The sequence below is a fragment of the Emys orbicularis genome, chromosome 1 (genome assembly GCF_028017835.1).
Source record: "Emys orbicularis isolate rEmyOrb1 chromosome 1, rEmyOrb1.hap1, whole genome shotgun sequence".
Taxonomy (NCBI): domain Eukaryota; kingdom Metazoa; phylum Chordata; order Testudines; family Emydidae; genus Emys; species Emys orbicularis.
In genome coordinates, this window is record NC_088683.1 from 104,580,992 (window position 1) to 104,597,708 (window position 16,717).

General features: G+C 44.3%; 1 protein-coding gene across 1 annotated transcript in view; it reads right to left on the reverse strand.

Moving 5' to 3' along the window:
* Positions 1 to 263: 263 nt before the first annotated feature.
* Positions 264 to 16,717, reverse strand: part of TXNRD1 (thioredoxin reductase 1) — a 41,789-nt gene continuing 25,335 nt past the window's right edge. The window contains exons 12-16 of the mRNA XM_065397440.1: positions 13,995 to 14,151; positions 11,834 to 11,941; positions 8,961 to 9,056; positions 6,500 to 6,634; positions 264 to 326 (exon numbers count right to left, since the gene is read on the reverse strand). Of these exons, the coding sequence (XP_065253512.1) occupies positions 264 to 326; positions 6,500 to 6,634; positions 8,961 to 9,056; positions 11,834 to 11,941; positions 13,995 to 14,151 (559 nt within the window). The remainder of the gene's footprint in view (positions 327 to 6,499; positions 6,635 to 8,960; positions 9,057 to 11,833; positions 11,942 to 13,994; positions 14,152 to 16,717) is intronic.

Below are 16,717 nucleotides of genomic sequence, written 5' to 3' on the forward strand. Positions count from 1 at the left end.
GTAGATGCCTTGCCATGCAGCAGCTTGATGTTAAATATTCCCACTGTTTTGTCGATTGCCATCCAATCATCACGAGTGACTACCAAATCCCAATGTGCTTTTCCCATTCAGTTAAGTGAATGCTTTGGTCAAGGGGGTGCCCACTGCTGCTGAGGATGATGAGGACAGCTTGTTTGTAGATCTTTTCTTCTGCCTTGCACAAGTCAGCCGTGGTGATGAAAGTCAGTCTCTGGCAAACGCAACAACAATGGGGGTGATTAACCTCAGCAGCCAGACTGAAGGATATTTCCACCAGAACGCTTAGTCACTGACAGCGTGGTGAATATCTAAGAGGAAGGAAGCAAGAATGTTTTCAGTACATTGAAATGAATCCCAAGGAGGATGGCACTCAGATATATAAGGAATAATGCTACAACCATAGCATTTCTTATTCAAAGTAGTATAGTGTAATGGCAAAGACACATTTAACATCCTCATTGCTACACAGTACACACACCCCTTGTCTTCACCACTTTTCTTAGGGTTTTTATTTTTGTGGTCAAGAAGAAACGATTGAGGGAAAGTCACGTGGCTTTCTACCACTTTTATCTTAATGTGGTAAATTAAAATATCACGTTAATCATATAGAATTCTGGAACCAATTCCAGCTCTAGATATTTTGGATTAGGATTTACAGCACTTGTGCGGACCAGGATCCGGTGATTGGAACTCCTGCTTTAGGAAGTGTGGAGCAGATGTGGCTACCATTCCAACACATACACTGGGATTCTGTTCTATGTCTCCAGAAGCACTGGGCAAGGGGAAGAGAAAGATGGTTTTAAGCTAATTTTGTGTCTGTCCGGTTCTGGGGCTAAAATGACAACCAGCATAATTTAGAACAGCCCTGGAGGCTGCTTTAAATTAGGGCAGCATACCTTGAGGTTCCTATCATTTGCGGTACAAGCCAGAATGACCGTAGGAATATACACTAGGGCCCCAACGTCTACTGCCCATGGCACAAAGGTTTGTCTGGGGAAGGGCCAGTATAGGGACACCTATCATGGCCCAACATAGTACCTGCAAGGAGGAAATTCTACCCCAGCAACTTGCCTGTTGAGGTCCAAGAATGATCTTGGCACTGGACAAGGATTCCAGGAAACCTGTGTTCCATTCCCTACTCTGACACACTTTTCCTCTGTGACCTTGGGCAAGTCACTTAACCTCTCCGTGCCTCAGTTTACAATCTTCTGCTTGTGTGTGTCCCTTTCTCACACTTCTTGTCTGTCTTATCTATAAGACTATAAGCTCTGTGGGGCATGGACTCTCTCTTACTAGGGGTTTATACAATGCCTAGCACATTGGGCCCCCTACATGCTACTGTAATACAAATAAAATAATAATAATTGACTTTAATGGAGGTACCCCACACATTTCAGGACCAGGCTCTTTTAAACTATATCTTTGACTGAAGGAGCTCAAACGGTTCCCAAAAAAATGAAAAATCCATGAGCACAACTCTTCCAATGTAGTTCTCTTGGATTCAAGCTGCTCTAACATGATGCTGAAGGAAAAATATTCTCAGTGTACTTTATAAAGGTTTTCTTTTTTCCCCCCCAGACAATAGCCAAGAAACCTTTGTAGATCTAGTCTACAAAGTGAGGACTCTTGGTGCTTTCCTGACACTTACATTAAAAATAAAGATATTCAAGAGTAGTTTTTGTAAAATGAAAAAGTACTGAAATTCTAGAAGAAAAATAAGTTGCATGAAATCCAACAAATTACCTCAGTTAGTAGTTAAGGTTTACTACACAACTGATGGTGTTGTTTTGCACACACATAATACAGGAAGGATTACAGGAAATCAAAACCACTTCTATCTAAATGGTTCAAAGCTACAGTAATTAGCTGGCATCAAAGTCATCTCTGAGGAAGAATAAACTGAGAACAGAACAGAGTATCTGCACATTTCTCTCATGCAAATAAGATTGAAATGTCTGCAGTTAATAGAGATCTGAAAGCCTTAAAGTTCAGTAAGTTGAAGCCTTGCTGTACACAGACTGCTAACAGCTCTTTGGGGAATAGCATCAATAAATGATACACAACCTCCTCCCTCTGTAAGCAAATAAAACACTACATGCCAATAAGGAATTCAGATACATGCAAGAAACTACCTTAATTTATAGTGAAAAGAAAGAGGATATATTTAAGCTAAGGGACTGGGTTTGAAATAGGGCTTCTAATTCTCCAATGCAAAATATGTGCATCTTAATCTTCATTTTCATTTCAAGTGGACTTTGATTGCACTGCATTGTTGAAGTCACTTTGAAATGAAAATAAAGATTAAAATGTGCTAGCTTTATCTGTTTTTCCTTCTTGGTCTTGACCCCAACTTCTGTGTGTACTGGCTAGCTTTAGCTGCTGTGGGGTCTCTGCATAGCTTCTTGACTAAAGCAAACCAGCTGGGATCTATCTGAGAGTTACTGGAAACATGATTTTTCGATTGAGAGCTTGTTAGCTGTTCAAGTGAAGACAAGGCTATAGATCCAATAAATGGAAAGCGCTCATTAGTGAACTAGCTGAGTCATGCCAGTTTCTAAAGGAAGATTTGCCTGAATTGTAAATACCAACATTTTTAATCACTACAATTCAGTCTTTCTTAAAACCAGGTCTCATTACAGCCCAGGTTCTGCCACCTATACTCATGCTGAGTAGCACTTGTCTCTGCAAACAGTCTCATTGATTTCAAGAGCCTGTTTTGTAGAGTGAGTAAGAGAAGCAAAATCTGGCTCTAATTTATAAAAGCAAAGTAAATTAGAGCCCAATCCTTCTACCCTTAATCAGTGGTGGATTTAGTGGGGCCCTGTGCTCAGCTTCATTTTTGGGGGCCCCCCCACGGGACCCAGCCAAGAAACATTCTCTCTTATCTCCCCCCCACCCATCCCTGTTTTTCATCCTTTTTTTCTTCATCCTCCTCCTATAAGTAATAGGAAGTAAATGAAAATAAAGTGAGGTACCTTGATTGTTTTTGTAGTGTAACCTATTTTTCCACCGACCACTTGAAAATCGCTGAGGGTCTTGGCGGACCCCTTAATGATCTTTCCAAATATTGTTTGTACCGTTAGCTAACTATTGTAAAGCGCTTTGGATAAGAGCGCTTTATAAAAAAAAATGTAAAAAAGCGTTGGGGTGCGGGGTCTGGCCAGAAGTTATGATGCGGGAGGGGGCTCCAGGCTGGGGCTGCAGGGTCTGGGAGGAAGTTAGAGTGCAGGAGCAGGCTGGGGGTTGGGGTGCAGGGTCTGGCCAGGAGTTAGGGTGCGGGAGGGGGCTCAGGGCTGGGACAGGGGGTTAGCGTGTGGAGCGCTTTCCTAGGGCAGCTCCTGTTTGGTGCGAGGGGTGCAGGTGTGTGGGGGGGTGCAGGAGTCAGGGAGGGCAGGTGGCTGGGTGCATGAGGGGGTGCAGGAGTCAGGGCTGGGGTGCAGGGTCTGGCCAGGAGTTAGGGTGCGGGAGGGGGCTCAGGGCTGGGGCAGGGGTGTGGAGCGCTTACCTGGGGCAGCTCCCATTTGGTGCGAGGGGTGCAGGTGGGAATGTGTGGGGGGGGTGCAGGAGCTCCCGTTTGGTGCTCAGGGTGCAGGGGGGGGAAGCGGGGGGGGTGCAGGAGTCAGGGAGGGCTCGGGGTGTGGGGGGGTGCAGGAGTCAGGACAGGTGGAAATATGTGGGGGGGGAAGTGTGGGGGGTGCAGGAGTCAGGGCGTAGGGGGTGCAGGAGTCAGGGAGGGCTTGGGGTGTGTGAGGGGTGTGCAGGAGTCAGGAAAGGGGTTGTGGGTGTGGGCTGGGGTTGTGGGGGTGCTCCCAGCCCCGTGCCCCACCCCAGCCTCCTGCCCTGAGCAGTTCATGGCAGGGGGGGGCATGTGTAGGGGGAGTGCGGGGGCCCCGCCTTTGCTCCGCCCTGCCCCATTTCCACCCCCTAACCCCAAGGCCCTGCCCCCGCCTCTTCTCCACCTCCTCCCCCGAGCGTGCTGCAGCCCCGCTCCTTCCCCTCCCTCCCAGAACGACCTGAGCGCCGGCAAATAGCTGTTAGGAGGCAGGGGAAGTGCTGGGTGGGAAGGGGCGGGAAGGCGGCACGCTTGGGGGAGGAGGCGGGGGAGGGGGAAGCTTGGGTGCCGGTGGGGGCGGAGCCTGCAGCAGGAGCCTGCAGGACCAAGCTTCTGCCCCCGCAGCTGCCCGGCCCTGGGCCTCCCCCCCATCGTTGGGGGGCCCCGGGCCAGGGCACCCGGTGTTTCACTGTAAATCCGTCTCTGCTCTTACTCATGCTGAGTAACACTGTACTTGTCAGAAGACTGCTCGTGAAATGAGATACTACTGGAAGTCACTGAGGATGGCAGTATCTGGTCCGAAATAAAGATGTGCTACATCTGTGCAGGAAAGTGATAGTAATTTCCTTTCCTTTAGCATGTTTATAAATGTATAACATAGAAAGCATGCTGAGGTCATTCATCGTTCTATTTGTCCCAATGCAGTCAGTACCCACAAAATGCCAACAATTTTTTTACTTTTATTGGCTGAATAAGAGATGAGAATAAGTAAGAGGAGCAAAAACCTTTTGAATGCTAGCACTACAAAATCATCACAACCCTCTGGAGCTTTTAATTTGCACGTTCCTCCTCAAAACGATTCTCTCCCCCACTCCTCCCCAAATAAACATGATTAGCTGAAATTACCACACCACATTATGTCTAATCATACTATTCATTTTCAATTTTAGCAGCTCAGATGTCCAAAATAAATTATGATTATCATTCTATCTTCACACTGCATATGCTAATACGCCATTTGAATTCACAGGTGTGAAGACTCCCACTCAGCCGTCTACCAGGAAAAGGCCTCTGATAAAACGAGAACTTGTTTTCCTTTCTTTGAGGGTTTATAAGAACCCTATTATAACATGATATTACAGAGAAAGATAAAACCTTTGCTGTGGATGCTCTGAAATGACTCTGCTATCTGCCAATCTGTTACATTCACAAAGGCTGTCATCTTGCCTACCTTGTATTATGCTGCAAACACAACATAAAACTAGCACAGACAAGTAGATGTGGCTACTTTTGCAGATCTCTGGTATTTTAGAGTATTACAGCTTGTAGCTAAAATATGTACATAAGGACACAGATTCAGCCCAAGACCCACTGACAGATTCAAGAGTTAAAATGGCTTAGGATATGTCTACACTGCAATTAGACACCTACAGCTGCCTGCCCATAGATGTTCAGGATCAGGCTGCAGCCTGGGCTTTCAGGTTCTAGAGCGCAGGTTGCAACCCACGTTCTCAGGTTCTAGAGCGCAGGCTGCAGCCCGGGCCCAAACATCTACACCACAATTAAACAGCTCCTTAGTCCGAGCCCTGCAAGCCCAAGTCAGCTGGCATAGGTCGGGCACATGTTTTTAATCGCAGTGTATGTCTAGCCTTAGAGGAAATCCTCAGCTGGTGTAAATAGGCACTCTCCAATGGAACGTAACTGATTTACACCAGCAAATGATTTTGCTCCTTTCGTGCTTCTTTACTTGGAGTCAGACACATGAACTGAGTAAAGAAAAAATCTCTGGAGCGGCAGAATTTAAGAGAAAAATCATTAAGTAACTGATCTTTCTCTAGAATACCAGTTTATAAGCCTATTTTAAGTACTTAGATCAACCTGAAATGTTAGCCCTGATAACCAATTAGCAGAAATAAATATTTGAAGCCTTCATACACAGATTTCTGAGAGTCAGAGTGTGAGGAGAATTCTCTACTCTCAGACAGAGGAGACACTACATCATGGCAGACCATTGACATTAAATAGTTAAAGAATTAAACATATGTAAAAAAAACCCAACAACTCTGAGTCTTTATATAAACAGTCAAAACTTCAATATCTGAAACTCCTGGTCATCCAAAATTCAAATCAAAACTTTGTGTAGAAACCAAAATTCATTTTTATAAACTCTAATTATTCAAAGATTTCCAACATCTTCCCCTGAGACCCCAAAATAAAAGGCTGTGAGACAAAATGTGCAAGCTGGGGAGTGTAAGGGTGGAAGTAGCTTTGGGCAGGCTTAAAGTTCTCTCTTGAACTATCCCTGATCCTGCTGACACTCTATATTAGACTGGTCCCTGTGCTCTGAGTTAGAGCATCTTAGGGATGCTTTGATTTATGATGGCTGTAAATGTCCACAAGGTTGAAGATCAGAAAGAGGGATCTTCTGGTGGAGTACAGCAGGTATAGGAGCTCTTACATCATCACTCTTTCCCCTCATGTGCTGGCAGCAGGAAGGAGGGGGAATGCCTGCTCTCCTCGATCAGAAGATCCCCTTGTGCTGGCTGAAGCAAAATGCCATAATCTGGGGTGATTCCCCCTGGGGCTGGATGTACTAGCTTTAGGATCACATCATCTGGCACTGCAGTGCAAAGGGGCTGCACTGCATAAGAAAATGTATTTTTTGTTTAGAGATACCACACACACACACCTCTGACACCACATACACACCTCTGCACAAACTGGATGAATTCCTATTGTGTTGTCCAACTGCGCTTTTGTCAGTCCACATTTGATGGCTGCTGAAAACCCCTGGGTAACTTCTCCAGCATTTGGACCAAGCACATGGAAACCGATAACTCGCTCCTAAATAAAGAAAATCAATTCAAGTAGCCTTGTACATTTATTCTCTTCAGATAGTCTTGAAGATGTTCTTATTACTAAAGACAGTGTGTTTAACTTTTACTCAGAGAAGTTGTTCCACTGACTTCAATGGGCTACTCACCTAAGTGAAGATAAGCATATGTGTATATCAAGCATATTGCAATACCAGGGCCAGTGTTGGTTGGTCATTTACTGTGTGTTTATTCTGAATCATCTCAATAAAAATTAAATTTTACAAACTCCCAGTTTAGCAGTTAAGTAGCATTAAGTGTAACACAAGAAACGCTTATATATGATTCTATTTAGCTTTTCTAACTGGATTGATGTAATTGAATGATTACTGCTGGGCAAATATGTTCACTGACAAGTAATACATGTTCTGTGCAAAAGGTCATAAATCAAAACACTGGCTCATGGATGTGATGTCAGGTTACAAGGAGACTGAAGCCTGAGCCCCGCCACCCGGGCCCAAAGCCCAAGCTCTTCCACCTCTTAGCTTCATGGGGCCCCCTGTTGCGTGGGGGTCCGGGGCAATTGCCCTGCTTGCTACCCCCTAATGCCAGCCCCATGTACATTTCTGTGATTTTATTGTTTATTGCCCATGCCCTGTCCGTGACTTTTAATAAAAATACCCGTGCCAAAATCTTAGCCTTAACTACGAGCAATAGTTAACATCTCTGGTGACTGCTGAAACAGACACGGCAGATATTCACAAGAAAACAACTATCACTGCATACTTCTCCGGCATACGCTAGTGTCCAAATGAAAAATATCTGGAAACATTTTAGTATAGCTCCTTTCCGTACTACCGAGAGAACAACAAATCTGATTTATAAAGTATTTTACATCCTGAGCTGGTGTAAACTGCCATAGCTCCATTGACTTTGATGGAGTTATGTGATTTATGCTAGCTAAGGTTCTCTTTGTTTTCATGCTATAGCAATCCTGTTGGATATCAAAGGCTATCTGCTTCTGCTAACTACAGTTTGTGATTTGAGTTTTAGATTATTTTTCCTCATTAGTGAGCACCTATGGGCTAGTTACCCATGGGCTATTTTCAAGGATAAGATAATGGGTAAAACCTAAAGTATATCTATTTTCAATTCTCTCTCTCTTTTTTTTTAATGACATTGTATTAATAAGAGTTTCAGGTAGAAACTTAAATATTTAATGCACTGAATTTTCATCCTGGATAACCTCTAACCCTATAGATATTTAAACTCATTTACAATTTTCAGGACAATAAAATGTGAACAAATTAAGGCCCTGATTCAAAGTCCACTGAAGTTAATGGGAGTCTTTCCATTTACTTCAATGGACTTTGGATCAGACCCTATAGCCCCAGTTCTACCACAAGATCCACATGGGTGTAAAGGTGATCTCCAAAAAGTGGAGCCTAAATACTATGGTGATGGGCACTTTAGAAATGAGATAGTTATTTAGACACCATCAGTGTGTGGTAGGATCCTTAGAATTACCATAAGTACATTAGACAACATGGATAGGAGTAGCTAGATAAAATAGATTTATAGACGTTTGCTAATATTGGTTGCTAGATGCCAATATCTAGTAACAAAGATACCGTCACAGTAGAAAAAGTTAAGGGTGAGGGAGAGACTTATTAATAATTAAAGTCCAACTCAGCTCTTATTAAACAGATCTTGCTCACTTATAGCTGGGAATGCTGATTCTTCTAAATGGTTTATAATCTACTTAATGGTTTAACAGATTCTGTAGATGTCTGTAGTAGCGAAGGGTGGTAGTTTTATCCCTGCTGTCAGGTTAATCTTAGCATTATCATTTAAAATAAGATTTGTGAGGGCAAGACAGAGAAATCCTGTTATAGTCATCCCAAGAGTTCAAAACTAACCCATGGATTTGTAAGGAGATGAAATTTGATGGATTCTGGCTGACCTTGATTTAAGGGGGATACATCTCCTAAAGGAAGAACAGGAAGACTTTTTAAAAGTGTAAGAGCTACGTAGCATTACTAATAGTTTATTTACCTACTTTTGAAATATAATGAACATTTCTAGTGATAGCTACCAATATTTTTTAATCCTTATGGAAAACTACTATGTACAAATGTCAGCCATACAGTCTGTTAAAGGGCCATTTTTCTATAAAACATAAATATTTGGTACATATTATTAGAAATGTTTAAAAATATTCAAAAGGTAGATTAGTGACAAACTGAAGGATATTTATTTTTTAACAAATGGGAAAAACAAATACTTATCCCTTTCACTGTGGCCCCTAAAATGACTAGCTGGTTCCTGTTTCCCCAGGAAGAAAAAAATGCACTTACATTATCTTGAATATTGCAGATTATCTTTGCATAGCATTTGTTGTTGTCTCTAGATGGGACAGTCCACTCCAGTGGCCAGAAATAACTATGGTAAACCTAGAAATACAATAAAGACTTTAAACAAGTTTTATAAGTTTATGGTGCTAGAGTAGGCTTTTGAAAAGTGCTCAGCATTGGACTAACTCTGCACCCACTGAAGTCAATGGGGAGTTTTACTGCTAACTTCAATGGGAGCAGAGTTAGGCTGACAAGATGCACTTTTTAAATTCTCACCCTTATAGTTCTTAAAAATGAGGCCTGGTCTACACTACCCGCCTGAATCGGCGGGTAGAAATCGACCTCTCGGGGATCGATTTATCGCGTCCCGTCAGGACGCGACAATCGATCCCCGAATCGACGCTCTTACTCCACCAGCGAAGGTGGGAGTAAGAGCCGTCGACGGGAAGCCGCGGAGGTTGATTTTGCCGCCATCCTCACAGCGGGGTAAGTCGGCTGCGATACGTCGAATTCAGCTACGCTATTCACGTAGCTGAATTTGCGTATCTTAAATCGACCCCCCCCTGTAGTGTAGATGTAGCCTGAGTAAAACACAATCCCTCCTGGAGTTCTCTGTGGAGCAGTGCAGCTCTACCATCAGCTAACTGTAAATGAATTACTAGATGAGAAGAGTGTTTAATTAACTGCGGCTTACTGAGAAAAACTGAACATATGCCCCTCAACAAATCAGGAGAGAGCTGGTTTAATCAGGGCCGGTTTTACCATTTTTGCCGCCCCAAGCAAAAAAAAAAAAAAAAAAGCCGCTCGGACTGCCGCCCCAAGAATGGACGGAATGCCGCCCCTTAGCATGTGCCACCCCAGGCACGTGCTTCCTCCGCTGGTGCCTGGAGCCAGCCCTGGGTTTAATGCATTTCACATAAGTAAGGTTCTAAGGCACTTTATAAACTACATATACAGAAAGATGTTGTCACCCAACACTGAAATTTAGCCATTTCAGGGGTGAAAGGCAGCTCAAGACCACAACTAAAAAAATGTTTAGAGGACAAAGAAAAGGAGACTACAGGTGCAACTAAGCGCTAAGGAAATTGTAATGATCCAAATTAGAATTCATCCAGGTTACAAATGACATTGAAATTCTTTTTGCCTCCTTCGAGCAAATTTTCAAAAAAAAGTCTTCTAAAACTGCAAGTGCCTTTTTCACAGTTTAGGGTCCAAGATTCCACATCCAGTTTGGGGGCTTGCACAGACTGGGTTTTGTGAACATAAACTGAAGGTGTGTGGGCAAATGAAAATTTCAGCCATCTTCCAGTGGCCAGAAGTAAGACCCCGTTAAAAAAAAAAGGGGGGGGGGGGCGTTGTGCGTCAAATCATATAATTCTTTTTCCACACAGCCCTCTTAAAAAAAAAATCTTCTTAGCTTTACTCTAGTAAAAGTTTGCTAATTTATGAACCAGTCCTTACATAAACATTCACCCAGGCCTTGCTCCCAAAGCAATATCAATGAGAAGACACCGTTCACTGCCAGATTCTTGCAAAGATTTTTTTCTACTCTGTGGTTTGTAAAATATTTTACTGTTTTAGGGCCCAATCCTACAAATTCTTACAAGTTCAATTTTACTCCCACGAGCAATCTCGGTGGGACTACTCCCCCGAGTAAAATTAAATGTGTGTGTGTTTGTACAATCAGGGCCCTAAGGCTTGTCTATACAACCATCTAGCTTGCAGCAAGCTGGGGTGTAAATCCACCTCTGAACAACCTTCTACACTAAGGGTATGTCTACACTTACTGTGGATCAACTTTGCGGCGATCAATCCACCGGGGGTCGATTTAGCGAGGTCTAGTGAAGACCCGCTAAATCAACCGCAGATGGCTCTTCCGTCGACTCCGGTACTCCATCGGAACGAGAAGCGTAAGGTAAGTTGACGGGAGAGTTTCTCCCGTTGACCCAGTACAGTGTAGACACCCCAATAATTCAACCTAAGGTACGTCCACTAACGTAGCTGGAGTTGCGTAACTTAGGTTGACTTAACCCCATAGTGTAGATCTGCCCTAAGTGTCCATGTGGAGCCTGATGCCATTTCAAAGCAGGGTAGATCAAAGTGCACTAAGGAACTAATAGTGCATAGCAGCAGGGTCCACACCGACAGTGGGTGGCAGGCTAGTGTGAGGTAGACTTACACCCCAGCTTGCCATGAACTAAGTGTTTCTGTAGATAAGTCCAAACAGTCTAACAGGAATAATAACCATGGCAGAGGAGTATATTGCCATACTTTGTGATTACACCAATAGTTCAGCTTTGGCACTAAAAAACGTTTACTGCCTTTCAACGCTCCTCCACTAATTGATCCCCTTATTATGTCTAGAGACAAAGATTACATTTTTACAAGTATTTTACACACAAGCCAATAAGAGAACACATCTGCAGCTAGGTTTACCAGAATTGCAGACTAATGTTTACACCAGGGTTTAGGGTCTAACCAAAGCGATAAAAATATTTTTAGTATCCTGTTGACCTTAACAGTAGGTCTACACAGCAAAGAAAAACCCATGCCTGGCCTGTGCCAACCGACTTGGGCTCACGGGGTTGTTTCATTGCGGTGTAGACTTCCGGGTTCAGGCTGGAGCCCGAGCTGTGGGACCCTCCCACCTTGCAGGGTCCTAGAGCCCGGGCTCCAGCCTGAGCCTAGAAGTCTACACAGCAATGAAACAGCCCCGCAACCCAAGCCCTGAGAGCCTGAGTCGGCTGGAATGGGCCAGCTGTGGGTGTCTACTTGCTGTGTAGACATACCCTCTATAAGAAAGAGGGAAGGACGTTAAAATTTAATTAAAAAAAAAAATCTTTCTTTTAATGAAAAAGCAGAACTGAACAGTTTACCTCAATATTTTCCTCCCCAAACTTCTCCAATGCTGTCTCTTCTGAGAATCCACAGGCTCCGTATTCCAGTGGTGTGAACACTGTGGTTGGAACATTCACATAGTCGCACTGTGTGGGATTTAATTTTTTTTTTTATGTCAGCATGTTTAGCACCATCAATATTCCAGTTATAAATCAGTGCACTGTTAACATTTCAGAGAGATTTGGCACATAGGAAGCAGAGATGGGAAATTCATAACTCTGAAGGTATCACTTTGAAAGCAACAAGACCTAAGGGTGTGGCTCTAGAGATGCTGACTAGAAAGATTATACTAATCTTTTAAACTACACAGAAATTAACATGCATGGATTGGGAAGGAAGAGGAAATTCAGTGCCCTCCTTTAACATGTCAAACTGAAGATAAAAGGTAGATTCTCAAATGCCATTAAAATAAAATTTCCAATAGGTAACACTGCATGTATGGTGCATAGCAGCATCCAAAAATGAGACTATTTTATACCTGTCGTGGTCTAAGATGATGACGGGGGGAAAAAAACACGATGAGAATTCTTGCAGGGTATGATTAGAACTGCAGAGGGCACTATGTGCCTGATCCCGCACCACTGAAGCCAATAGGAGTTTTGCCATTGACTTCAATGGGAGCAGGAGCAGGCTCTGTCTTTGCAGACTTCCAAGTACAGCAAGTAACATCCCTTCCCGCAGAGGTAAGTATTCTCAAGAGAGCATCTCTGCTGGTGATTATAAAGTTACAGGGATGCAACTTTTAAATTATACTGCCAAACACAATAAGGAAATAGGCAGAACTGTAATAAAATAAGATGCAGTTTCCTTTGTCGTATTGCAGAAATTGGCCCTGATGTGCCACAGATCCAGGGCTCTTCCCTATGCCCCTTTTCATGTGGAAATCCTGACTCTCACTTTCAGACAGAAAACTGTCTGTTTCACAATTATATTGATTAAGGGCTCTTCTTAATGTATTTTCTTTGTGGTAGGGGACCACCAAAAAGTTTCTGTTGACTATTTTTCTCCTCCCTCCCCCTTCATACATACTTTTTTATGCCCCATCAAATCACCCTTCTTAAGTCTTGGAAAATGAGTAGTACAAGCAAGGACACTGTCTAAAATAACAACTAGTTTCCTGGAATCATTGACCAGGGGGATTCTCGCTTTTGCAGCATAAGAATGTCAATTACTAAAATAGAGCAATCTGGCAGAAAGTGTAAATTAAGATAAATTCCCTGTATTGCAATCAAAAATTTGGCTCCAGTCATGGATTTATTAAAGTTTGCCTGGCTGAGGAAATGGCACTATGCCCATTGGTTCAGACTTCTGTTACTGCAATACCGGCCAACCTGAAACCAAGACTGGTTAACAATTGAATCTGATATGAACACGGAAGTCTTTGCAAGATAAAATCCTTGCATTCAGATTCAATGATTGGGGGCCATATGAGTACCTAGATAGATGGAAAAGCACTTTGGGGACACATTTTTTCCCTTTTCATATAAAGATTATAAGGCCTGACTGAGCACTGTGTTACTCCACAGGCTTCAACGGAGTTATACTGATGTAAAATGGAAATACGCAGTGGTGATCCAGACCCTATAAGTGAAAGTATGTTGCTCCACTAACGTATCAGACCTTTCTTCTATACATATTTTAAAATGTCAAAGGACTTAGAGTTCTGCATTATAATGAAAACACAAAGATGGGAAGTTAAAGATATTAGTTCAAATAGCTCTGAGAACTAACAGCATCACCTAGGATCCTGAAACCCTTTTATTGTCTATTTAGGGACAATAAGCAGATTTACTAAATTGCCTGTGAATGAGAGTTAGTTTAATGAAACTATGGCTATTGCTGACATTTATAGGATAGCACTAATATTTAGTCAAAATGGCCTCAGTTCACTTTCTTATTACACTCTCAGAGAGAAAGAAAAACCCCACTTATACTAGATAAAAATCAGACCTTTATTGCATTCTTAAGGTATTAATTTTGTCCTGCACTATAGACAGAACATGTCTGCAGTAATATCTTTGCAAAGGAGGGAAGCTGAAGAATAAACAAAGCTAATGCTTAAAAAAGATGTTATGAATATATAGTCCAATATGCTGCATATAGCACAATGACAGTGCTTCATGCTAATTGCTTGCTTACCTTTAAGGTTGCTCCAGCATAAAGCCTTCGAGCCAACAATCTACCTGCTTGGATTGCCACTGGTGTGAGCTCCAGCTTGCCCTCCAACACATCTCCAATGGCATAAATATAAGGCACATTAGTTTGTTCCTCATCACTGACAGGAATTTTTCCTGATCTACAAGAGACAAGGCATGAAGTAACTCAATATTGGAGACTGGAGGAGTAAAATATTAATAACCTGTAGAAGTAAAGCTCTCTAGCTCTATGAGAAGGATACATACTGAATTTCTCTCAGACACCTCAAGTAGCCAAACAATGCTGTGTTACAGTCTTGGGCCAGAATCTAAGCTGGTGCAAACCAGCGTCTCTCCAACCACAGCTACACCAATTTACACACCAGATAAGGACCTGAGCTCTTGAAGCAGCAGTCAGGCTTCTGAATTACAGAGTTATAGGGTGGGACCCAGATCCTCTTCTCAGCACCCACCCCCAGTAGCTGTGTTGGGTACAGAGAATCTCCAGGACCCAAAACAGGAGATATTCTCCCACACAAGCTTTGGAGCAGAAGCAGACCTTCTTTATTGCTGATAATCCAACCTGATGGTAGAAGTTGCTACTGCGGACCTAACCCTCGGTCTTCCACTTTAAGTGCCAGACATTCAGTTCAAGCTTCTAGACCAGTGGTGGGCAACCTGCAGCCCATCAGGGTAATCCGCTGGTGGGCTGCCAGACAGTTTGCTTACATTTGCACGGCCGCCCGCCACTCCCAGTGGCCGCGGTTCGCCAGTCCCGGCCAATGGGAGCTGTGGGAAGCGGTGCGGGCCACAGGGACGTGCTGGCTGCCACTTCCCACAGCTCCCATTGGCCAGGAACGGCAAACCACGGCCACTGGGAGCTGCGGGCAGCCGTGCAAATGTAAACAAACTGTCTGGCGGCCCGCCAGAGGATTACCCTGACGGGCCGTGTGCGGCCTGTGGGCTGCAAGTCGCCCACCACTGTTCTAGACCATCCCATCTAAAGGCAACTAACAAGAATTTTTCTAAATGTTATATTTAATGAGTTATTAAAATATTAATAATTCACAGGTTGTTAATAAGTAAATAGCGCAGTAGGCACTGCAGGGAGGAGAAAAGGTAGATAAGGAATTCTGCACAGATGTTCATCTCATGGTAACAACCAACAGTACTGACTGCAGGAATTATAGTGGGACCACTATACACTCCTATACTAAGGTCACTTCACACTTCCCATTATAAAAATTCTCTAACTTTTTATTTTAAGAGCTCTACCACCCTCCATGACTTACACTGGGACTTTAGAATGTGGCTGGGGAAGGTCCTGGCATCAGGGAAGTGTCTTTTGTTGTTCCCAAGAAAACAACAAATGGAGACACTATAGGTGTAGAGAGATTCCAACCAGTTCAGCACATCTCCTCAGCAACCTGGGCTACTTGTGAGCACATCAGAACTGTCTTCTGCTCTCTATACTGGCTTCCGTAGAATACTGCATCAAGTTCTAGGTTGCAGTCCTTCTCTTTAAGGCACTCCATAGCCTGAGCCCAGACCAGGGGAGGGCAAACTACGGTCTGCAGGCCAGATCCAGCCCGTCAGGGTTTCAATCCAGCCCGTGGGATTGACAGCCCCATGGCTCAGCGGGGCTAAGGCAGGCTCCCTGCCTGCCCTGACCCCGTGCCGCTCCCGGAAGCAACCAGCACCATGTCCCAAGCAACCGCCCCCTGCAGCTCCCATTGGCCGGGAATGGGGAACTGCAGTCAATGGGAGCTTTGGGGGTGGTACCCACAGGCGAGAGCAGCGTGCGGCGGAGCTGCCTGCCCCACCCCATCCCACCCACAGGAGCCACCGTCAGGCATGCTGGCCACTTCCGGGAGTGGCGCGGGGCCAGGGTAAGCAGGAATCCTGCCTTAGCCCCGCTGTGTGCTGCTGCCACCCCAGAGTTGCTAGAGGTAAGCAGCGCCGGACCGGAGCCTGCACCCTGAACCCCTCCTGCACCCCACACCCAGTCCCTTGCCCTGAGCCCCCGCCACACCCCAACCCCCTGCCGCACCCCTCCTGCACCCCAATCCCCTGCCCTGAGCCCCCTGCCACATCCCTGCACCCCTCCTGCACCCCAACCACCTGCCCTGATCCCCCTCCTGCACCCCACACCCCTGCCATAGCCCTACATTCATGGCCCTGCATACAATTTTCCCACCCAGATGTGGCCCTCAGGCCAAAAAGTTTGCCCACCCCTGGCCCAGACTATTTAAAAGATCAACTAAAGCTTCAGGATGAATACTATAGCCGACAATGCCACTCCTCTGGCACAACATGCTCCCTACAGTGAGGGAGAAGCTTGTCTGTGCAAGAGAAAGAATATTTTTTGAGGGGGCCAGTTCCACACTGTGGAATGAACTCCCCCAAGAACTAAGGACCATCACACACCTCATTACCTTCCACTTGAAGGGCAAGGTGCATTTCTGCAACCTTGCTTTCTCACTTAAACACACAGTAGCATGTACATTAAAAAAGAAACAAACAAAAAAATCTAACAAACAAACCCCTACTAAAACACTACAGTGCAGACACAATTCTCCCCCTGGGGAGAGGATGAGAGAAAGAATGAAACATGTGACAGATGCTAGTCACGCTGCTTAATGCACTGCTGGAAGGCGGTGAGAGATACCATTGTGACAAGGGCTGTATAAGAACCTAGGTAAAACAGACTATGTTTGCATTACTGCC